The 26,191-nt window shown below is 33.9% G+C and overlaps 1 protein-coding gene across 2 annotated transcripts in view; it reads right to left on the bottom strand.

The window, feature by feature from the left end:
* LOC149789280 (sodium- and chloride-dependent GABA transporter 1-like) overlaps positions 1 to 24,963 on the bottom strand; it is a 95,769-nt gene extending 70,806 nt beyond the window's left edge. The window contains exons 1-6 of one of the 2 annotated variants that reach the window (XM_089975469.1): positions 23,637 to 24,963; positions 11,149 to 11,280; positions 9,784 to 10,117; positions 8,517 to 8,649; positions 7,938 to 8,072; positions 494 to 597 (exon numbers count right to left, since the gene is read on the bottom strand). In XM_089975469.1, coding sequence (XP_089831595.1) covers positions 494 to 597; positions 7,938 to 8,072; positions 8,517 to 8,649; positions 9,784 to 10,117; positions 11,149 to 11,280; positions 23,637 to 23,916 — 1,118 coding nt within the window. In that variant the 5' untranslated portion in view covers positions 23,917 to 24,963. The remainder of the gene's footprint in view (positions 1 to 493; positions 598 to 7,937; positions 8,073 to 8,516; positions 8,650 to 9,783; positions 10,118 to 11,148; positions 11,281 to 23,636) is intronic. The other variant, XM_089975468.1, reaches the window with a different exon arrangement.
* Between the last annotated feature and the right edge of the window lie 1,228 nt (positions 24,964 to 26,191).

Here is a 26,191-nt window from a genome sequence, read left to right as displayed (position 1 = left end):
ATATTAAATTAGAATGTCTGCTAGGAGTATTTGGTTTCTTAATCATGTCAATAAGTATTTATGTAAAAAGTAAGTATAAGTTTGAAAAGGTTAAATATGTATTTTATAAAGTTGAAAGTAATGGCCTCAAAATATATCATGGTCGTTTACATGTCAGTGCAAATATGCACATTAAAATCCGTTTCTTTATTTAAACTGGTTTCTTGAACAATCTTGCTGACAAGTTTTCTGAAAACAAGTCTTTGTCCAAAAGGATAAAAATAAAGTGTAAAAGAAAAACTTGAGTATCCTGAGTGTGGCCAAAAGGTTAATTTTTTTTTATTTGACTAAATTGGAGACATGAAAACAATTTGATTAATTAAGAAGTAATTTGAAAATTAATAAACTATCTCTCTACCACTGCAAAATTTTTGTTTTTTGTTTTTGTGTGTGTACATCCTATCAATCATAAATCAATCTTGTTTTATATCCAAGATAAAATTAGATTCATTACTTGTAAACGTTATTGTGAAACTTATTGTAGCTTCCCAAGGCTATCAGACTTCCGAGACCAAGACCGTACGACCAGAAAATCTGCGTGACTGCATCAATCCATACCTGGTTGAAAAAAATATGTGAAAAAATAAAAATGCATCGAGTAATTATCGAAATATAGACGGAAAAATGAAAGTTAAATTAACAACAACATAGTGATACATAAACAGTCAGAAGCAATTCCTTGAAAGTTTAATAATTTTACAAAGAAGTTCTGAATCGAAGGGCATACTATCAACACGAAGAAAATATAATGAAGGCGATATCTGCATGGTTCATATTAAAAATATTATTTAATACTCTCTGGATGTCCAGGCGTAAAGTGACAATCGATAGTTGTAAATTTAAAAGATACACATATTTTAAATGAGTTTAAAAACAACTTGCAATATGTTCAGTTGTTCATAATTGTTGTAAAAAGACAGATATGCAAACACCGTTTTTGTTAGAGAGATTGTATTGCAATACCTTCTAAAATGTAGAGAATTGTACAGAGAAACAAAAATTAACAAAATGCTAAAAGGAAGCTTCCATGTTATACTAAACTCAATCCATTAAAACCTTTGTGCTCATATAATTTGTGTAACTTTCCAATATATATTTTTTTTATCTCATTTTCTTTCAATAATTCTGATCAACAACATTTCATCTTTATTTAATTTAGATTTTGCTACAGTTTTTGCTTTTTTTTACATTTGTTTATCTACTTAACAGATTTTACATCAGTAATATATTGTAACTCCATTTTCACCCTTCCATTCAGTGAGAGATAGTAAGAGCTAAAGAATTCGACCAGCGTTTTACTAAGTTACACGAAATTTCTCCCAAAATGAGATTTAACACGAAATTTCTCCCAAAATGAGATTCAGCATTATATTTCTTATTATTGTTCTGATACTTTTTGGAGATTTGTCGGAAGCCATTGTTGAAAGGAAATAAGATACCTCTAAATAGTTGATGAATTTCTCAAATTAAATGAAATCATTATCAATTCAACTACTGTTAAACAAGATAATTTGTCGAAGAATTCAAGATATTATGGTAGTATTTAAATTCTTGATGCCTTGAATGGTGAGTGAAAGTATATGTTTGCAAAGCAAACGATACCAAAAATATTGAAATATCTCAATTTGAAGAAAAACAATATATATATTTTATATAGCGAAACTGGGATCTGATATGTAAGGTAAAGGAGCAGATAATTGTGCATGCAGAATTAGTTATACTTTCATATGATCTTTCTTTTCATAGACTGTTCGTTTTGCTTTGCTCTTTATGTCAGTTAATTACTCTCCATTATTGCTTGCTTGGACCTTTACGATTTCAGTACAGCGTACATACAATAAAGTAACGTCCCCCAGCTTCTGGTAGCGACCAAAATCAGGGTGGCGTGGGATCTTCAGGCCATGGGTAGTGAGAGCAATTTGATATCCCCATTTTAATACTGAATGTGCCAAAAGTTTCAGGAGGTCCTGTTGGTGGCCACATTAGAGTTGTAGCCCCCCCCCCCAAAAAAAAAATGTTAGGAACCACTGACTGAAGATAATTTCACTGTATATGGACACCTCTTTTTCTCGTTAAGATATGAGACTGTGCATGTTTTAGAATAGTAGGTTTCTGTTAAAGTGAAAGCTCCGTTAGTATCATTGCACGTTGCAATATGCTTATGGCTGGATGAGCACATTCGTTGCGCTCGTCCCCTTTGAAAGGTCACTTGCCACCTATATTGTACGAACGTGTGATATTATTAGAAAAACGCATTTGTTATGTATGCGCACCCTAAAAATATTTAATTAGACTTAAACTTCCGCTTTTTGTAATGAAAATGTATTCGACAATCTCCGTAAACAATCGACAGTTTCCGCGCGCCAAAAACGGATATGACGTACATTTATCCCTTCTATTCTGCCTAGCCATTCAAGTATTTAATATTTAATTTCCCCACGTATATGTCTGTGTTATAAATCTTATGATCGTGCTTTTTTTACAGCAGATATGGTGCACTGTCTTGCATATGAATGTAACCAAGAGTGATGATGGGACAAAAGGGTTCTTTATTTTTCCGAAAGACCCTATTTACCACAAAAGAGTTAATTGAAGCTGTGGGGTCGAATAGGGTGAGGGATGGGAAAGCCCTAAATCCTCCTATATCCCGTAGAAAGCCCTGTGGTGCATATGAGAAGAGAGCAAGAAAGAGCGTAAGTAAAATATATCAAATAAAATATTTCAGAACAGCATATGAAAAATATTAATGTTTAAAATAATCATAATACTTTTTGAATATGAAGAGTGTAGACTTTGATCAAACTCTTTAATTTAGCTTTGTTATAAATATATAAACAATATGAACTCTCTCTCTCTCTCTATCTATCTATCTATCTATCTATCTATCTATCTATCTATATATATATATATATATATATATATATATATATATATATATATATATATATATATATATATATATATATATATATATATATATATATATATATATACCTTATTTACCGTATATATCGAGACACGGTAAAATATTTTTTCCTGTCCCAGAACTTATGGTGAAACTTAAGTAACGAAATAAGTTTATGTTGAATTTGTGATCCCCCCCACTGCACGGTTCAATAATATAGATAAACAAAACACTTATTTGAAAATAAAATTAAAGAAACTAACCTTGCATTGTTATCAGTTATTCCTTCTTTTTTTCATGGTGCGAAATTTATTACAGAAAAACATATCCACGAATCCGTATATGTAGCAGATGCCAGCTGGCATATGCATCCTGACTGTAGCGTGTATCGCTTATGTCAGATAACAAAATCGCAAATGAGACGAGAATATGACCTGATTTCTTGAAGGCACCTGCCATTCACGGATGATACGTCATAAGGTGCAAAATGAACAATATTGTATTGTTAACTATACGACGGTATCTGTCAAATACAAATCATTATTTGAATGTATTTCACTGTGAGTGTAGATGATAATCTTTTCCCTAGCATTTGGTTACAAAAGTATTATTAAAGCAAGTTATTGTTGTGCTTTTAATGCACTAATGCCCGGTTGTATCAGTTATGGTTAAATATGGCAAACAAATAGAATCCCGGGTGATGAATAAACACAACTGGCAGCTATTAGTCAACTCATTGCTTAAACTTACAGAGAGGATATCAAACACAAATGTTATTTTATCACAGAACAAGCCAATCCTAGAAACTGACTTTGGATTCTTTTATGTGTGCCGATTTTTAATTTTTTTAATTTAAATTTTACAAAAGTCGGGCGACATAGTGAAGCCAGCATTGATCCTTTTTGTAGCTGTATTGACGGGGATTTTGAAAATAAATTGAAACAATGAAACAGTTTTGAAAGCGACATAATCTAGGGCGTCGTGCACGCATATCAGTATAAAGGCTGACCAGTAAATTGGTTTTCAATAGTTTTCTCTAAATGTTCCCTATGCATAGTTTAAAATGTTTGGGGTTTTTTACAACAAAAACATGTACTTCGTCTTGTGGGGATAAATATACGTCATTTCCGGTTGTCCTCTTTAGGTGGGAAATCGTAGCAAACGGGAAGTAACAGCCTTGTATACTTCTATCTGGAGTAATTAAATTATTATTTCTTCTTTACACCTGATAATTTTTTTTAAAATTCATTTTGTGCCAGCATAACTACTTTTAATTATGTAATGCAAATCTGATGTAAAAAAATTTTAGAGTATGACCGGTGACCTTTAGGTTATGAATACAATTTTGTAATATTTAAAAAAACCTCAGCTACCTTAGAAAAGCCGGATATGTGATAATTTATTAGAAGTACTAACACATCTTTGACATATTTCTTGAATAAGTATTGCAATCCTTATTATTAACAGGTAATTGGTTCTTCAACTGTCAAATTTATCAATCAGTTAAACTACAGAAATTAAACTGAAGATTAGTTTGAATCCATTGGAAATCCCAGGTACGATGACCATTGATGGCAGTCGGGTGTAATTTTAAATGGCCGTAGTTTTCTTAAATATTTTTGTTTTTCATGATAAAGTTGAAACAATAAATAGTGAAAATTCTGAAAATCAATAATAAAAGCAAATGTGTGTAATCAACCTTGCCCCCGCCCCATAACAATCATATGCCAAGATGGTCAAGTCAGATATGGAAATAACTAATTCTACACACTAGCAACAACGAATAAATAAGAGGAATCCGACTTAGAAGTTTCACGGTTTTCATGAGTTTGCGCATATGACCCTCACGATTACTGGACTGTATCTTTACTACCCGTTTTATACAAACTATTTGAAATGTGTCTATGTTAGATATAATACATGGTTCAAAACAAAAATGTTCAATTGTCCTAATACTTAGCAGCAGAGCTTCCAAAAGGGATTGAGTTGCATTGCAGATTTGCTTAACTTACATGAAGCCATTTTCGCACACCTGGAATTAGAAACAAAAGTCTGCCGAATTTTAGGACATACGGGAGTGTTTTGACGTTGTACGGCACGAGGACTTTTTTTAATAGAACTTACCCTATTAGGAATTTCTTTCAAACTCCTAACTGTAATTAATGAATCATTCTCTAATATATACAACATTGTAACAATACATGGCACTAAATTTGAGCCTATACCAATTAGGCAGGGTGTCCGCCAAGGTGGAGTGCTTTCGACATTTCTCTACCTGGTATATATCAAAGATATATTACAGTTGTTAGGAGATTCTAACTTATGAATAACCGTAGGATCAATTTCTTCTGAAAACCTGCGATTGCTGATGTTATCGTCCTTATAACGACAGCACCTGCTCATTTACAAGCAATGCTTGATATCGCTCATTAGTACTCGGTAAACTGGATTTTTAAAATCAAATAAAACAAGATTTGTATAGTCATCTTCAAGCGAAATAGGCAGAGGAGAGATTGTAGTTTCAAGCGGAAACTGGCCATAACTTTTTTCCCATTTTCAAAGCTACCGAACTTGTAGGTGTACCCACTGAGAGCTGACATGAGCTGCGTAGCAAAAGTGGAAAAAGCATGTACAAAAGGAAGACAATCACTCTATTCACTTATAGGGATTGGGACAACGGAATGTAAATTAAACCCATTAATCACTGTAAGTCTATGTAAGAAATTTTTTATTCCAACAGCGCTTTATGGTTGCGACGTTTGACCCAAGATTGGATCGAAGACCATTAAAAGATTAGATGTATTTCAGCAACAAGGTGTTAAGCACATTAACGGATTCTCACAAAAGGCTAAGTCTGTAATGAGCGAAAGCATGCTTGGACTGAATAGCAGTGTCCCTGAAATTGATCAAAGAAAAATACGTTGTCTAATAGAACATTTTTTAATGAGATTGCATACCATTCTTTGCAGGAATGAACGTATGATACAAAAGGGAGTTCTCTCTCTCTCTCTCTCTCTCTCTCTCTCTCTCTCTCTCTCTCTCTATATATATATATATATATATATATATATATATATATATATATATATATATATATATATATATGGATTGATTGATGGATTGCATGAAAGAATGTTGCACAATAGAATACTTAAGCATGTGGACATGAAATTTTCAATTGAAAGCATGCCATATAATGTTCAAATCCAACATTTGCTTGAACTTAGTGAGACAGAAACTTGCTCATACTAGGTGTTTCAAATCTTTGAACACTTGATCATTTTTTCATTTGATCATTTGATCATTTTTTTTAATTGAAATCATGTCATATCTTGACCAAACCTAAGGTTAACTTTTCCAAATCGACTGAGTGAATATTATATCCTGCGGAACACTATACCATTCATTGCAGAAATATGAAGAAAAAAAAATAGCCTGAAAGATGAATAATGGCAAATTTCTAATTCTAACGGGATTCTTAAGTGTACAAAAGGTTCCATTCCGTGGTTTTGTTATTTTTCAACACAGGGGTTGAATTTCTAAATAAAATGGCAATTCGACATTTTAAAAAAAAAACACTTTTGGATAATATGTTGTTGAAAGAAGAACACTGGAATGCTTACAATGGCGTGAGAAATATTTTAATGCATTTATTATGTACCATATAATTTGTACATCTGACTCAGCATGCTTATAACAGGGTTCGAATGCGAGACTACGTGTTCCGAGTGAATGACCAGTTTCAGAGAATAGGAATGTGTAACTGATTATGACCCAACATGCTTACTACAGGGTTCGAATGCGAGACTACGTGTTCAGAGTGAATGCCCAGTTTTAGAGAACAGGAATGTGTAACTGATTCTGAGATAGAACTGAAAATGTTTAGCCGATTAGATTTTCTTGAAATGTCTTCTGGAGAAAGGTAAATAAAGGTACTTAGAAATCCATACGAGTATGTGACTATCAGGTTCATTTGTTAGAACAGTGACAGAACAAAAATTCTGAATTTCGGCATTTTTTCCGGCATTTTCATTCTTAATCAACACGAGGTATTTTAAAGAGAACGGAACATATCTGACTTAAAAATATGACAAATAATCGTAAAGAATCTTCTTGCAGATCATAAGAAATTAAAAACGTTACATTACTTGGCTGTTTTCATACTAAATATTGAACGTCTATCAGTCGAGGTACGTGTGACGAAAGGAAATTTCTTGAAAACGGTGGAATATAAACCTAATAAAGAAAATGGCATGTTTTGAGGTCCAATTTAGTTTTTTTGTTTTGTGTGAGTTCACAAAGCGCTGGGATACACATTAAATGGTTTCATGACATAGTTCTTTCATCATTAGATTTGTACTCTGTCCACTAGGTACAAAAGACAAACCGAGACGAATAAGAAATAATTTAAATAAAACATTTTGATTTTTAGATTTAATTAAGTAGATCGATTGGACTGAATAAAGATATCGATTATATTAAATCTATGAATAACGTTCATAAGTATGATGATATAAAAAACGACAATTATGATAGCTTCGACGATAATGACGATAATGATAAAAAAGAAGAACAACTATTTTCATACTGGTTTTCGCAATGGACGTTTTACTTAAATCGTTTGGAAGAATCTCCATCGATACCACGTTTTCTGTTACATTCATAGAACTAATTACTCTTTCCTTAAAAGTCAACATGTGAAAAAGAAAACTTCAAATTCTTAACAGTATTGCCCTGCTTAGATATACCATAATATGACCTTTAAATTTAACATAAAGTCAACACTGATGCATGATGTCCTCGTGCATTTATCAATGATGCTTTCATGTGTATTGTTCACTTGGCCAGTTTTATCATTCATCTTAGGAACTGTAAAAGCAGATACACACATTTTTATGACCTGACTTCTTATAGATTGACATGAATCTTTGAGAGTACCGACGTATGGATCTTTTGTATGGCTCTTTTTGTAATAAAAAATGATAATACTTACACTAGAATTCTGAATCTTGTCAATATCTGGCAGAACGTAGAACCGGATACCATCTATTGCACCCGGTAGAGTTACTCCCCTTATAAGCAAGATTACAAGGAGAATGTATGGAAAGAGGGCAGTAACATAGACGACCTGCAGAAGAGAGATTTTCCCCGTTATACTACTGTTTGCAATAAAAACAGCAGCCACACGCCACACGAATCAGGTGAATTATGAATTATGTATGATTTAGGTTTAACGTACAAGCTAGAAGCCACCTGCAACGTTTACTGATGTTCTCTTCTGTAGTTCATAATGATATTGACCCATAACCGTTTGATCTTGAAATTAATAGACGTATTCATATATACAATGGCAATTCACCTTTTAAGTTTAGAAGCACATGGTAGTACTGATGTGAAGGATATAGGAGAACGAAGAAAAATTAAAAGACTATTTGAAAGCGATTTCCTATCTTCCCACTTTGCGGCATTGATCCATTCCAGGATTTCATGTGGTAAAGCTAGACCTCTGTCCCCGTGATAATCCAACAATTGCTCAATAGAAAATTCTTTCGAAAAAGGTTGATTCTTTTACCTTTCCTGTCCACTTAATGCCCTTCCAGATGCAGAAGTAGCACATGATCCAGACAAGAAGAAGGCAAAGGGCCAACTGCCATCTAATATTCCCAGGCTCGTCGATCCCATTAGTGATCTGCAACACGTATCTCCTAAAAAGAAGAGAGATATTACTAAGTGATGGAAAGAGCCATGCGATGATTCTCATTCGAAACTGTTTTGAAGAAGTGGATTCATCCTGCATCGGCCCGGATATTGTGTCACTGGGCATGCTCTTCTTTAAACTCAACGATATTGACAGCTCAAATAAAGGTTTTCTAACGGACTAGGCATGCATCTGAATTTGTTTAATTGTTACTAAAGTGAAGAAATATCTTGCACATTCAAGAGTTGAAGCTGACGAAGTGAGGACATATCTGGCTTCATATTATGTCTAATCATACATGGTATCCCATGAAGTGAGGACTTATCTGGCTTCATATTATGTCTAATCATACATGGTATCCCATGAAGTGAGGACTTATCTGGCTTCATATTATGTCTAATCATACATGGTATCCCATGAAGTGAGGACTTATCTGGCTTCATATTATGTCTAAGCATACATGGTATCCCGTGAAGTGAGGATTTACCTGGCTTCATATTATGTCTAAGCATACATGGTATCCCATGAAGTGAGGACTTATCTGGCTTCATATTATATCCAATTATACATGGTATCCCATGAAGTGAGGACTTATCTGGCTTCATATTATGTCTAATCATACATGGTATCCCATGAAGTGAGGACTTATCTGGCTTCATATTATGTCTAATTATACATGATATCCCATGAAGTGAGGACTTATCTGGCTTCATATTATGTCTAAGCATACATGGTATCACATGAAGTGGGGACTTATCTGGATTCATATTATGTCTAATTATACATGGTATCCCATGAAGTGAGGACTTATCTGGCTTCATATTATGTCTAATCATGCATGGTATCCCATGAAGTGAGGATTTATCTAGGTTCAAATTATGTCTAATCATACATGGTATCCCATGAAGTGAGGACTTATCTGGCTTCATAGTATGTCTAACCATACATGGTATCGCATGAAATGAATATTATAATCCAACTATAGCAATATGTATCAAGGCATGCAAAACTTGCACACAAATTTGCAGTCAGTTATGAATTAGGAAACCATGAATTTATGAGAAACTCTTTCTTTTTCGAAAATTAAATATGATGGACTAGAATATTGAACACAAATGTTTTATATATCGGAAATACTTACTCCCAATACTCTCTTACTGGGGACGAGTACTTCATGGCGTCATATACTTGTTTGCACGAGAAGTTCGTGTACAGGGACAAATGAGTACTAACGTTATACTGTTCCGTTTCGTTGAAGTCAACTTCGAACGAGTAAGTTCCGTTTTCACACTTGTACGGCAATTTGTCGCGATTATACTCGGACAGACATTTGCGGGTGTTCCACCAGTTGTCGCAAGTGGACCAGGGGAGTGTGCTGGTGAAGGAGGCAGCCATGTAGAAGATTACCCATCCCAAAATCACGATGTAGAAACAGTTTAGCCAGAAGGCCATCACCGCCGCAGCGTAACCAACACCTGTAAGCAAAGAAGCATATTCAAATATCCATATTTTCCAACTGTCTTATAACTGGCACTCAACAAGTGAGAAGTGCTATTGTAAACTGATTACAAACTAATCCCAGACCATTTGACCCTGAGGTCAACCTGATCTTGTGTTATATTTTGATGATTTTTTTTTGTGTAGATTTGTGACGCAACATAGTGCTAGATGTGCTGGCTAAAGCTTTATGACATATATAATCCGATGTACATGTGATGAAAATGTAAGTAAAAACAAGAGCAGGCGTTTCTGGAGAAAATTATTGCAAGAATCAATTTGTGATGGCAATGGCGCTTCAAGAAAGTCGAGAGCGCAACCCATGTGCCAGACCCGAACAAACCAGAAGACTTAGACCCGAGAAGAAACAATTAGGTGCAAATTGACAAATTTTGTTCTTGGATTTTTTTATATTGTGAGTACGAAATCTGACACTATTTTATTAGGTACAAAAATGTTAAAGGTACATATAATAAAACTGAATTTTGTCGGATTCATAAGACACAATAAAGAGTGACACGTTCATTTTATGTAATATTTTTCTCTGCAATACAACAAATATATTAAATGGACACAGCTTCTGTTTCGTGATGAAACAAAGATGGGCCATGACAGGATTAGAAGTTCCAGAAGCTATGAGATATCAGCCGAATGCTGAGAATTATATATATTTTCCCCGAATTTCGGTGAGATTAACAGCATGGTTTGCATTTTGAAGCCTGACTTGCAATTGATGTTGGCCATTCAATTTTCACTCCATTTTCCACACATTTGTCAAAGTTCGACTTTTCACATATTCAGTGTAGCTTTGGTTATTCAAAACATATCTGAGCAATAATAGGCTGTTTCCAAATTCTTCCTCTTCATCATCATTGTTTTAACAACAGGAAATGGTAACTTATGTTATACGAAAATGGATGAACTTCACTGCTAAAACGTCTAGTAGTTTCGTTGGCGACCAGTAATATTTTATGACTATGTTTTTTTTCTTTTCTTCTAAAGACAATACCTTTGAATATGGGTGAAAATTTCCAGACGCCGATTCCACCAGTACTTAGCCATTGTCCCAGCACCAACTCCAAAAAGTACATAGGGATTCCCGCAAAAATGACGGTTGCCAGGTAGGGGATCAAAAAAGCACCTAGATAATAAACGAGGAAGATTTTAATGATGCATACGATAGGTTGCAGAGGAATGAAAAATAACTCTTCACACACACACACACACACACACTATATATATATATATATATATATATATATATATATATATATATATATATATATATATATATATATATATATATATATATATATATATATATATATATATATATATATATGAACGTGTGTGTGTGTGACTGTCTAATAACACGTAATTGTATCAAGGTAGGTCAGTCATTTTTACCCAACGTACACTAATTTTTCTCTCGTCCCTTTCTACTTCATTCATTACTTCCTTCTTTCTTCGTGTATGTATGTATGTACGTATGTATGGATGTATGTGTAATGGATTTTCAATGTTCATGCATTGTGTAGTCGATTATCAATGTTCAGGCATTGTGTAATGGATTTTCAATGATCATGACGTCACGAATCCTCTAAAATATAAATGTAAATTCTTTTTAAAAACAGCAGCCATTATGGAAGGTTATGTACCAGTGGAGAGGAAAGGTGTAAATTCTCTCTCTCTCTCTCTCCCTCTCTCTCATAACCCAAAGAAGGGTCAGGTGAGAGCTGGAATGTAACTACACGTTAAATGTAACTACTTTGTACGACTAGTGACCTGTGTGTAAATTATTACAGTAGTGATGATATTAACAGTTGCTGCGGATAGAGTTTTGTTCTAACTGAGGATATTTCAAGATGCTTAACCCACGGTAAGACAACAAGGAATGTAGATAGAATGAAGATAGATTTGTTCTGTTCTAATGTATTCTGGTAATGGGAAGGAAAAGAATAACAATAAGTATAGTGTAACGTTCACAGGGGAGTCTTGAAGTGGAGTCGGGAGTCATGGTTCTGGTGCATATTAACTTATACGATGTGTGTGGGGTGGGGATGGTGTGTGTGTGTGTGTGTGTGTGTGTGTGTTTGAGGCTGTGATATGATAATATTGTCCAAACACAAAAATAAACAAACAACCTGTACCCATTAAATATTTTCAAAGATTTTTCACAGTAGTTGTTGTGAAAATATAATTAAGCTTTCAGCTATACATATCTTCCATATCATCATGGATATAAACTTACAACAATTAATGATAAATCCAAAATCAGTGACAGTGGGAAGGATGGAGTCAGATAAATTATCAAAACGTTGATGAAGATTCCCTTAATATTTTCAATACTTTATTGATTTTTCAAAGTAATATTATTTCAAACATGTTTTTGTGCCGTAGTATATGTGAAAATCTTTTGAACTTCTGTCAGTGTATCTAAAGTAAGAAAATAAGTGTACGATTCAATGTATTCAGGGGATTCTGCTGAAGTCAAATATTTCGATAAAACCCTTTCATATCTGTTTTTAACGATTGTTAACAAAATATGTCAGTTGATAAAGATGGCGTTACAATGACCAAGTTTAGACTTAGAATTTTATCTCTAGGCTTAACTGTCATTATATGATACAATATATGTATGACATCTGGCATAAACGATCAAGAACATTTTTAATAACAACAATGCCAACTTCATACTTGATTTAATAATACTCATCTGATCAGCAATGTATAAATTGTCTTGCTTGGTTATCTGTATTATTAATGATGTCACGTGCCTTGTGTGAATTGTAATGGCTTTACAAAATGCCATTTTGTAATATGGCATTCATTTTACTGCAACAAAGAACATATCGAGTACAGATTCAAGAAAATGGCTAATATATTATGGATTATTTTTTGTCTTGTCAACATTAACATATTGCACCGTCTATAAGAGCAGCGTTTATTTTTGAAAACTTAAACGTTTCTAACTTACCATTAAATTACATATTATTACTCTTCATTGTAAAACAACTAGGTCTCTCCTTTATTGAAGCCATGCCATTAATACATAGAAAAATAAAGAAACTCATTTAGTTCAAACAAACAAATCTTCCATTATAGACTATTAAGCAAATTTAGATAATTATTTAAAAGGAAACGTGTCGGCTGCGAAAGATAATTTTATTTGGTCATGGCTGTCTTTTTTCTAGTGTTTTTGGTTTAAGCTGCATTGTTTTAATGTTTTAAGGTGTCGTATCTAGTAAGATTCATTTTCTTTCCTGGTTTGCGAACCTCAGTTTTGGTTGTGTGCAATTGCAATAAGTATTATATCAGTGAAAGTGTGACTAGGCGAGGAGAAGTGTTCTGCTACCGGGCTTCTGTACAGCTTCTTTGTCATCCAATCAGATCTATGAAGGTTGATCCTTTTGTGTAGCTTCTCAGTTTCTCTGACATACTGCAGGCTACAGATCTTACAAGTGATGAGATAAATGACATTCTCTGTTTTGCACGTTTTGTTTGGACCATGTATGTTTAGTTTTTCTCTAGTCACTGTGCTAGATAATGTCATAGTCTCTATCATATGTTGACAGGTTTTGCACCTTTTATCGCCACAGGGGCCAGATTGACTAGGGTGGTCTTGATTACTGATTGGAGTGAACTTCGTCCTGACTAGGATGTCCTTGAGGGTTTTTGGTCTCCGGTAGGCTACTACAGGTTTGTTAGGAAGGATTAACTTTAGTGCGTCCAACGATTCCATGAAGGGTCAGTGTTTCCCGATGATTTTACCTACTTTGGGTTTGTCTGGATGGTAGGTCAGAATAAATGGTATCCTGTCAGCCTTTTCCTTCTTTCCATATTTTAGTAGGTCATCGCGGTTTGTTTGTTTAGACCTTTGGGCTTCCTCCGTAACCAGGTCTTGTCGTAGCCTCTGTAAATTAAATGTTTAGACAGCTCTTCAGACCTTTTTAGGAATGTTTCATCGTCGGAGCAAATTCTGCGAATCCTCAGTGCCTGGCTATATGGGATGCTCCTAATGCAGTGTTTTGGATGACAGCTGCTTGGGAGGAGATACTGGTGTTTGTCGGTTGTTTCGAGTAGATGTCTATATGGAGTTTGTTTTCTGCCAGTCTGGTTGTTGTGTCCAGGAGAACGTGCTTTGAGTTGGAAACTTCTACAGTGAATTTTTTTGCGGGATGGAAGTTGTTTGCCTTTGATATGAAATCATCCAGACTTTCTCTTCCATGTTGCTACTTCATTTCTATATCATCGATAAAGTGTACCCACTGGTATGGTGTAAGTTCAACCGATGCTAAAAGTTGACCCTCCAGTTTTCCCATAAAAAATATTAGCATACGAAGGGACCATTGTTGTACCCATTGCTGTTCCATTAATTTGGAGGTATTTTTCTTCATTAAATTCAAAGTTACTGAGTTTTAGGACAAGCTCCAGTAGTTGAACTTGGAAGTGTGTGGGCGGATTGTCTATAGTTCTAGTTTCCCATGCGTCTCTACACGACTGTATCCCTTCGTTGTGCGGTATGTTAGCATACAAAGATGTGATATCTAAGGAAACAAGCAATGTATCTGGCAGTAATGGTTCGCTTGCTTTGCTTTTCATCTGGTAATCTGTCGTTTCCTGAATATATGATGGAAAGTTGTGGACATTTGGTCTCATAAAATGATCCATATATTCTGATATCCTTTCTGTGTTATGCCCGTTACCAGAGATTATAGGTCTGCCCTGGTTTCTTTGTTTGTGGATTTTCGATAGAAGATAAAATATACCTGCTTTTGGGTTTTCTGGGCTTAAGTAGTTTCTGGTTTGCAAGTATATGTGCCCGATTTGGTACGCATTGTCAATAATGTTAGTAATGGTTTTTGCATATTCCAAAAATGCATTTGCATTTTTAAATAATTATCTAAATTTGCTTAATAGCCTATAATGACTACTATAACAATGAAATATCCGGGATATAATTTGCGCTTACATACATTTAATAAAATAACAGATGTCGTTATGGCTCATCGATTTCTAGGTCGATACAAATATTTTCCAGCATCAACAAGTTGAAATAAACTAGTTGGAAAATAATAAAGTTTTAATTCCCGTATAAACAGCCATAGAAACAGCCATGTAAAGTTTGGAAACATAACCGTTTTTCTATTTTATTTGTTTGGCTTGTCTATGTTTTTGTATTTGCCTTTGATAACGACTCATTAAAGAGTCGAAAGCGCACATGCTAGTTAGATACTAGTTTCGCATGTTCGTTGTCATTTTATTACATTTATCTTAAGGAATCCCTGACACACGTGATCCCTTGCTGGATCCAGTGCACTTGAAAGGTTTTTCATTCGCCATATGATTTGTATTATATATATATATATATATATATATATATATATATATATATATATATATATATATATATATATATATATATATATATATATATATATATATATATATATATATATATATACTTCAAGTACATATTTATATAATAACAAGAAATTCTAATGCACGTCTTTGTTGAAGTTTAACTGATATGTCGTTAATTTTTACCTTGCATAGAGAAGTGAAAGCGAAGTGCACTGTCATCAGATTTCTTATGTAGAGTAGATTATTATTATTATTATTATTATTATTCATGCCGGCGGTTTTGGTGGTGGTAGTTGCGTTGCTGTTGTGATTTCTTTATTTCTTATAATAGCGTTTTATTATGTTGCTGCTTGACCTTGACTGTGGTTGTGATATTTACGTATTTAAATACAACATGACCAATCAATGTCGTTTGGAGCTGTTTTATTGTGTTGGTGCTAATAGTGGTTGTGACGTAAAAGCATTATTACCCAGGTCTCTATATACAGTTTGTAGCTGTATATTGTAATTCTGAAGACTATTAATTTCAACGGCTTTTTAGGCATATGTTATTGTTAACGTTATCTCAACATTATCTGTCTCAATAAAAAGAGCAGCAAAACAGATAAATTCCTCCTCTCCATCACTATCAGATTCAGGCCGTTTATTACAGGTTTCATTTTTCAGTCTCGCTACTGTAAGCGGCTTTCAGACCCATACATACGTTATTTCTACGAGAAGAAAGCAAACAATGAAAATCCGTCTATTTCCTAATTTGTTTAAGAGCATGACGAATAAAAACGCATGAGAAGAAACTGTGATGCAACTTCATATTTTCGTTGAAATGTACCATGCTTACATGGTTGTACATTGTCTCTTAGCAGCGAAATTTTCGTTGAAATGAGCCATGGTCACATGGTTGTACGATATCTTTTAATGAGTAAAGGTTTGGCTTAAACATATTTTATTTGTTAAATAATGCAAAAGGGGGCGAGCTACAAGATCGCACAACATTAGATAAACCCTTCTCCAGGCAAATACAGTGATACAGACTAATCAAAGATGGCAAACTGTTGAAGTAAAAAAAAATAAATTATTATGTGTACTTATAATTAAATGACAAAGCTTAAAAAGGCAAATAGAGGAGTGATATCCAAGGCAAGTAAAACTACGATGTTACCAAACTGCGGAACAAATTGCATTTAGTATGTAAAGTCACTATTAAATGGTCGTCACGCAATCTCAGGAAGAATAAAGTTAATAATATCATGTATATTTAGAATCAAACGATTATTTACAAGGCCTTGTATTCTAAACGTACTTTTGAAACAACTGAAAAATATCCAAAATTTTGTTCATTTGCATGTCCAGGTGTGCCAAATAAAAGAGTGTTTACAGGGATTACGACGGGCAAAGTATTAGATTTTGCCTTTAAAATATGTGTCGAGGACATATGAAAATATAACGACATGTACTTTCTGTTTCTTCCCCACAGTTGCGTAAGGGATTGTCTATTAGATGATTTAGGTACTGAAATTTTTTGAGGTCGCGACATTGGTTTTCCATCCTAGTATGAAAATAGAGTAATTGAGTTTTATGTTTATATTAAGTAGATTATCAGCAATATTATTGATATATGCAAGAAACAAGTATGGTCCTAGAACCGAGCCCAATAGCATCGAAGTTTAAACAAAATGCGGTTTGCACAACAACGATTTTTGTTCTATGAGACAGATAGTTAATGAACCAGTTAATCAGATCTGATTCATTCATGGCTTTTACATTTATAGAAAAGACCTTATGCCCAGCTCGGTCAAATGCCTTCGACATATCATAAAACATTACACATGAGTGATTCACTACTACTGTGGTATATATCTACCAATATTTTACACAGCTGAATGACTTGGAAGACCTGGAAGAAAGACCCATTGTATATCTACCAATATTTTACACAGCTGAATGATTTGGAAGAAAGACCCATTGTATATCTACCAATATTTTAAACAGCTGAATGATCTGGAAGAAAGACCCATTGTATATCTACCAATATTTAACACAGCTGAATGATTTGGAAGAAAGACCCATTGTATATCTACCAATATTTTAAACAGCTGAATGATCTGGAAGAAAGACTCATTGTATATCTACCAATATTTTAAACAGCTGAATGATCTGGAAGAAAGACCCATTGTATATCTACCAATATTTTACACAGCTGAATGATCTGGAAGAAAGACCCATTGTATATCTACCAATATTTTACACAGCTGAATGACCTGGAAGAAAGACCCATTGTATATCTACCAATATTTTACACAGCTGAATGATCTGGAAGAAAGACCCATTGTATATCTACCAATATTTTACACAGCTGAATGATCTGGAAGAAAGACCCATTGTATATCTATCAATATTTAAGACAGCTGAATGATCTGGAAGAAAGACCCATTGTATATCTACCAATATTTTACACAGCTGAATGACCTGGAAGAAAGACCCATTGTATATCTACCAATATTTTACACAGCTGAATGATTTGGAAGAAAGACCCATTGTATATCTACCAATATTTTAAACAGCTGAATGATCTGGAAGAAAGACCCATTGTATATCTACCAATATTTAACACAGCTGAATGATTTGGAAGAAAGACCCATTGATATCTACCAATATTTTAAACAGCTGAATGATCTGGAAGAAAGACTCATTGTATATCTACCAATATTTTACACAGCTGAATGATCTGGAAGAAAGACTCATTGTATATCTACCAATATTTAAGACAGCTGAATGATCTGGAAGAAAGACTCATTGTATATCTACCAATATTTTACACAGCTGAATGATCTGGAAGAAAGACCCATTGTATATCTACCAGTATTTAACACAGCTGAATGACCTGGCAGAAATACCCATTGATATTTGACAATAAGATCATTCTCATAAAAGTAATTGTATAAATGTTTGAAATGACTCTTTCCGTGATTTTACATACATAGCTAATTAAAGAAATTAATCTTTAACTGGTGGGATCAGTTTTGGTTTCTTTCGTGTGTAATGGTATTACTACTGCTTTTTTTCCGGAGAACACGGAAACTTTTTCTCATAAGAGATCTATTGAATAAAATACATAAATGTCTTTAAAAGAGTGTGACGTGTCATATCATGGTCACAAAAGCTTTATTTAGAGGAATTGTTCTTGTTAATAGTGCCACATGGTACTTCCGGAAAAGCTGCATTGGTATCGCTGATTTTAGTAAACGGTTACTAAAGAAGAAGGTGCGACTGTTTACTGTACCCTTTTGTAAGAATTATTGAATAAGAAAATTAACATGAAATTTCGCCAATTCTCTATTAAAGATAAAGATAGGAAATTAAAATAAACTTATTTAGATCAAAACTTTAATGTATAATGACCGATTTCGTTTGGGCTTTTAATTAGTTGTAATAAATTAGCCTTAGCCTGTCCTGATAAAGTAAATGAAACTGCTATATTTATGATGACTGATAAGATGTAATTATACTTTATTGGGGGTGAATTTCACATAGACCACCGGTTATTTATTGTATAGTGAAAATGCTATAAATTATCTGAAAAGATTTATTAAGAATTGTAGAATTTATCCCATATCTTATGCTGAATGAAATATGATTAAATATTTTAATAATGCATAAAATTAATTAATTTTTGTTATATTTTAATTTAGTAATTTTGTACAGAACTTTGAAAATGGTGTATATTTTCAAAAGTATAAATTCATTGTGAATGTAATTTTTAAAAGAAAAAGCTGTATTGATTTCTGTATCAATAAAAAAAAACTGTTTATTCATAGCAAGTTGCAGTAATATACTTTACAGAGCATACAATTAACAGGATTACGAATCAGTTATGATACCGCAAGCAATTTGTCGCTGGTTCAAAACTTTTCAGTTTTAAAAATTACGTTTTTGAACAAGATGTCAACTTATCAACATTCCACACTAATATGACAAAACACCTTCTGTTTTCAGTAGTCACATTAACCGAAGGATACCGAAAGAAATTTTAAATATGCAAGATTACAATTATGTGAAGACTGTTAACCAGTCACTTTCAGGTAATATACAGTAAAATAACTGGTTTAGGATGAAATTTGCAGTTCATACTACTTTAACTGGCAAATCAAAGATTTCAGTTAGCAATTTGAGAAATTAAGTTAGTGGAATTTAGTCCTGAAGTAAGTATTGACACTGATAGTGATTGCACTGACGCTTAGGAAGAATGAAATTGCAGTGTGACTGGGATGGATAGTAGGACAATTACAAAGTAGAATAATAAATTATTAAACAATGAACAATTTGGAATTAATTTGTATTTAAAGTAATAAAATATGCAATCACCAAGATTTGCAACAAGACTAGGTAAAGACTAAATTTTCCAAATATTTGGCACGCATCCACCAAAATAAGTATCCGACTGACCTGCCACATGACTGTTCAATATTACAACAACAAAAATGATTCACCGATTTGTCAGAATTGACTAAATGCCAGCGATATTTATTTCTATGCAGAAATGACAGCTTATATGTGTATATTTGTCTTCACAGTGGCAAGCAAATGGGGAGATGACGAACACAAGAAAAATAAGTTTATTACAAAAATTCTATTTCCGGTTTGTCTTTGTTTCTAGTTTTTCCCAGTGTTTCCTACGAAGCAGGACATTGGCAATTGTTGTTCAGTGTGCATTTAGCAAACCTTCCCAAAATCCATACCCTAAGCAAAAAGTCTGCAACAGCCCTGCAGATCAGACAAAATTCAGCTTTCTATCAATTTTACAGAAACATAAAGCCTGAAAATTTGCATATTTATAACACGCTGAAAGTATAGACACTATGACAATGGAATAATACTACAACCAAAAATAGTCAACGCATAAATGTCAATACCGTATATAACTGGTTATAAATCTGCTCAGACTGCAAACAGCATAGACAAGGATCTGCCTTCGCATAATGCACCGGCATATTTGGGTTGCATTCAGTTTGTTAGAAGTAATCAATACACCTCATAATGTCTACGACTCTTCGTGCAGCATTGTCAGACCTAGCTAAATGCAAACCCTAACAAGCCTATTTGAACCTTGATACATATGTCGCAGACAAGACAAATTATTTAATTAGCCTGGCAGTCTAACGTGACCATCTTTATATTCCTATATCTAACAGCGTATACTACAGCAATGACTGACAGAGGTGGTATCCTTGAGGGTCAGCACGAATCGGCAAGTAGGGGAAGGACACAACAGTGAAGAACATTTTGGATGAATACCTGCCTAAAATAGATCTTTAATAAAATAAACAAAGTAGCCATGCAATAGGCATACAAGCAGAGGGAAAAGTAGAAGGTTTGTTCGAAAAACTACAGGACATCGAGCTTGGTTGATTCTTTACAACAAACGGAGTAGGACATGAAGAATGAATTGCCTTGTATGACCAGATCTGAGTTGACAAAAGACAAGTTAATCCGAAGTCGAATTTTAAACAGAGAAAACAGAAGAGCGAACACAGGATAACGCATTATTTGGAACATTGTCTGTATCCAGCTTTCTGTTGCCTACTGGTGTCGGTTGTGTCATTTACAATGGGATATAGAGCCAATACCAAATAAAGGAAAACGACAGCCCTTGTAGAATGCACGCGCTATTCAAAGGAAATAACTTAAATCTCCTTTGACGACTGCACAAGCTGACATCTATATCTCCCACAAATGTTATAAACCTTGTAGATTTTAAATGTCTGCGAAATAAAAACATGTATATACAGTCAAATACAACTTGTTGGCACATAATCTACACTGTTAAAAGATAAGGTCACCGTCAAAAATGATTACTGAGGAAACATTCAATTGCTTGCATATATTATAGTATTGGTATTACAATCGTCCATTGAACTGTGCACAGATTGTTGTTCAAAAATAAAACCCTGTCGATCGAATGTCAGTCTCACAGAAAGTGGACAGTGGGTGCAAAAACACAACTAACTTCGTATACATTAAAATGCCTTTTCCTGCAACCTTTTCCTTGATATATGTAATATCTGAAGTCTTGTAGAAAGTCAGTAAATATATCACTTTCAAGTTTGTATTTTACTAATATGAGATCTTCTTTCTTTCACAGTTTGGTTACATAGGATGCTGCTATGCTATGATGCTAAATGAAGCAAATGTAATTTTGTATAAATTTAGTGCTGATATATGTCCTGGCGACTGTATAAACACACACACACACACACACACACACACACACACACACACACACACACACACACATACATACATACATACATACATACATACATATATATATATATATATATATATATATATATATATATATATATATATATATATATATATATATATATATATATATATATATATATATATATATATATATAGTGCATCCTGTCCATTAAAGAAATTCGACTACGTCGATGCTACATTATTGAAGTGCTTAAAATGAATTATTCTTAGCAAATTATCTAATCTGGTTTAGTAAGTATAGTACCATCGAGTCTAGCATTGAAGTATTAGCTTTGAATTACTCAAGCATGAATATTTCACTATATATTTAAATATTTTCCATGTGTCTAAACTTGTTAGTGGTTCTTATTATTATTTATTTTGTACATATACGTCTTCGTTTTATGGGGGCTAGTCTTTACTGTAATACACTTTGGAATAGGACATCTTATGACCAAATGACTTATATCCGGACTTTTTGTAACATGATTTTTATGATCTAAAACATTTTGCACCTCTGTTGAGTTTAGAACCAGTCTGGCCTCAATTTATTTACTTTAAGTGTACACCACGCTACCATTATACACTATGGAACAAGTTTCCTGCAAAATCCTTGCAGATGATATTTATTAAAATACTTTAGTCTGCCTGAACTTGTATACAATTTACTGATGCGAAGTGTTTTGAAGTTAAACGAGTTGGTGATACAGAAAAATATGATTGGTCTGGATAATATTTAATTTTGTTTAAAAACAAGCTGGTCTCTTAACTTTCAAATTTCGACTTTTATTGTTCTCCCCTGTGATCGTTTTCTTACGGGAATTGTACAAACACAATATGACGCTGGTTTTAATCTGAGACTGGCCCAACTATCAAATAATCCTTACAGCTGACAGTTTTATCGCAAGAAACCAACTCAACATAATTTGTATAGATCAGATGGCATGTGTGTGTTTTCCTCAGCAATTAGGTGGGGGCGACGTGAAGTTAAGCCCCGTCTTATCAGAAATACATTATGGCTAAAAAGACCTCACCCAATCCGGGTGAACACCACGACCAAAGTCATATCACCCATCCATCCAACCATCCATCTATCCATCCGTACGTACGTACGAACATGCATACAGCCCTACATACATACATACATACATACTTTAAAATGAGCGAGACAGAACCATTCAAAAGAAGAAATCTGTTAAGCGGGATCGAGTGTCTACCATTCTCAACAATACAATCCCTGCTTGATGTACATTGGGCGAAATAAACACTAGACATGTGCTGAGTTCAATGACCTCTGTTTCCGAGGAAAGTCAGTTCCGATGTTGTGTTTTTCACATCAGGCCGTCATTTTCATCCAAGCTCCTATAAACATACATATTTACATATATAAACCAGAGTTGGCACTGGCAAAACACTTTGAAAGCAGGACTCAGTTCTGACTCTAAACCCCATGAAAGCACAACTCCGTTTGGACTCAGACTCCTTAAACCAATCTCTAAATTGACCAACACTTGAACTTAATGTTGAACAGCATGAACTGTCAGTTTTTGAATGTGCGAAAACTCATCCCATTGTTGGCATTCAGTTCCGATACAAAAGTGAAATTTTATCTGTTAAATTCATCATAGATACATTACACACATACTACCTCATGGTTAGGCAAATAAAGCGGGCATAGGAAGGCCATGGCTTAACATTTTTATACATTACTAACTTTAACTTAACTCTTTTTTGATTTTTATTTTAAAACATGTCAGAAATTCAAGTTTAATTTTGCATTACGTTTCGTTCATGGAAGGTCTGGTGTCTTTGAAGCAGTTTTTATTAGTACTATTGCAAAATGTTGAAACTATATGTAAGACTACGTACCTCCTCCGTTTTTGTAGCAAAGATACGGAAATCTCCACACATTGCCCAGCCCAACACACTGTCCGACGCACGAAAGCACAAATTCTACTTTCCCGCTCCATATGTCTCTTTCCGGGACACCGTCAGTTTCTGACGTCAATTTGGCCTGGATCATCCGGGCTCCTCTAGCGTTGGCACCGTATCGCAGAAGTGGTATACTCTGATTGTGGTCATCTTTATTACTATCTTTACGTGATGCTGACGATGTTCCAACATCTCTAGTTTCCACTCCATCTTCCATTCTCACCTGCTTGAAGTAAACTTTCCGGTTCCAATGAAGTGAATACTTTTACAAAATGTCTACTGAAATATAGTCCGTAACGTTGTTTCTTGCATAAAAATAATCTTCTTAGATGAAAACTTTGTCTCGTATTTCCTGTTTCAGAAACAGTGAATGTTATGTCGCTACCACTGACGGAGTAGAGTGGAGCCGATTCAGCGTAAAGGGAAAATTAAATCAGGTCATGTCAACAGCGATAGGCTGTTTTTAATAGTATAACACCCCCCTTCGGTCGAAATGCATCCACTGTGCTGACGATGGCGAAACTTAGAGAGTTTATAATCTATGAGAGTCAAAATAGCATGCAACAGTTGAAACACTACACAGCAGGCCGGTACTTTAGGTCACATTACTAATTATATTCCACGAATATAAATACCTTTGCATCTCCCCTTCGCTCTATTGTTCGAAAGAAACGTTACTTACAAGCTTCAAAAATGGGACTACATATGCTTTTCAATATCGGTGATGACAAGTCTAGCGAAGCAAGTTCACACGAGAACTGGCTAGAGCTACAATATTTGTTGCTGCAAATGTCAAGAATGAAAATAATACTTGAACCCCAATTATCTCTCAACAATGTCTCCAATTTGCATATCAAATCAGGGTAATGAATCGAATCCTTATTGTTATCTACAACCATAGTCAGGAGAGGAGCTTAACTTGAAACAAAATGTTTCGCATTTTTCGTAGACTATAGCCGTCGAAATTTATTAGCAACTCTAAATTAAACGGGTGAACATATTTTTCCTGTGAATCAGATATTTAATTCAGTTACAGTAGTTTGTCTTTTTGTGATTATATAAATTATTCTCCCACTCCGAATTCCATTCAAATGTTTCATACTATGACACTATTTTTGCAAAGGAATATGAAACATATTTTCCATTATTTCTGCGTACCATCCACCGTCATTTGAGTCCATGCTAAATCACAAGGCTAGCATATTCACAATAAAATAGTACCATACCGTTCTAGTTGAGTATAAAGTTTTGGAATCGATTCACATTTACGTCTTGTCCTGACAAAGAAATACCTCGAATGACCTTAATCTTGTCGGCTTTGATTTGTGTACCAGAATAATTATTTCAGAACGCATGCGCTGCAAGAAACCTATAGGCGCAGTGTTGCAAAAGAAAATGTGCAGAAAGAAGAAAATCTAATGGATTCACAATTGGGCATTCTTTGTTCAGTCCATAAATCTTTATCTTTCGACAATTTATTCATCCAAATGGTTTTTGAAAAGCCTAAATTATTTGTCAGGATTTCAGAATATTGACAGCTTCAGGGCCAGCAAAAACGTCCATTAAGATGGTCGATGTGGCAGAAAAATGTTACTTTATTAAATGGTAATTCCATTTGAGCTGCATTTCACTAACTCAGAAGTCAGACACGCCACTCTAATTTAATTAAAAATATATAAAAAGGCGAGTTATATATATATATATATATATATATATATATATATATATATATATATATATATATATATATATATATATATATATGATGACGAAAGTTATAGTTTTATAAAAAGCAGTTTGGACTAGCTCTTTCTTCAGACATATTTCCATATAAATGGATTTTATTGCTTTAAAGTTGTTTATAACCGTTTTCATTGAAGTGAGCATTATTTCATCATTCAATCTGAGGCTCGACAAGAATACACTAAATTAGGCTTAGCCTTTTGTATTGACAAAACCAATAATAAAAATAAATCATTTTCTTTACGTATGTTGACTGCTAAAACTTCTTGTTCATACAATTAAGTGTATATCAATTTTCTTTATGGCTTTATTTATTTTTGTCTTTGTCTTTTCAATAAAGACGTTAGTTTAACAGTTGAGCTCTATCTTGCGCATTATACCTTTTTATCGGAGGGTATCTGAAACCTTGGAGAGTTAAATTATCCAAAGTAGACTTAGAAAGAGAATACGTGGTTTTCATATTAGGAACCAGGGGCTTGAGAGAGCTGCATGAAGTGCGTCATTAATCAACAATGACATATCACGTCAATTTCACTTGCTTTTTTAACCATTCTGTTGTGACCATGACCTTAACGGAATAAAGATAAGGAAGTGGGGGAAAATGAGTATCACTAGCTACATTTATGTTAGTTATTGGTAGAACAATATTCTCACAGATATCAGATGTCTTAATATATTTATAACCTTTGTTTTTTTCCGGGAATGTTGAGATAACAGTTTCGGCTGAAGCTGGTACAGATATGTTGATT

The sequence above is a fragment of the Sinohyriopsis cumingii genome, chromosome 11 (assembly GCF_028554795.1).
Source record: "Sinohyriopsis cumingii isolate HCF-2022 chromosome 11, ASM2855479v2, whole genome shotgun sequence".
Lineage (NCBI taxonomy): Eukaryota > Metazoa > Mollusca > Bivalvia > Unionida > Unionidae > Sinohyriopsis > Sinohyriopsis cumingii.
This window is presented reverse-complemented; position numbering and strand designations above follow the sequence as displayed.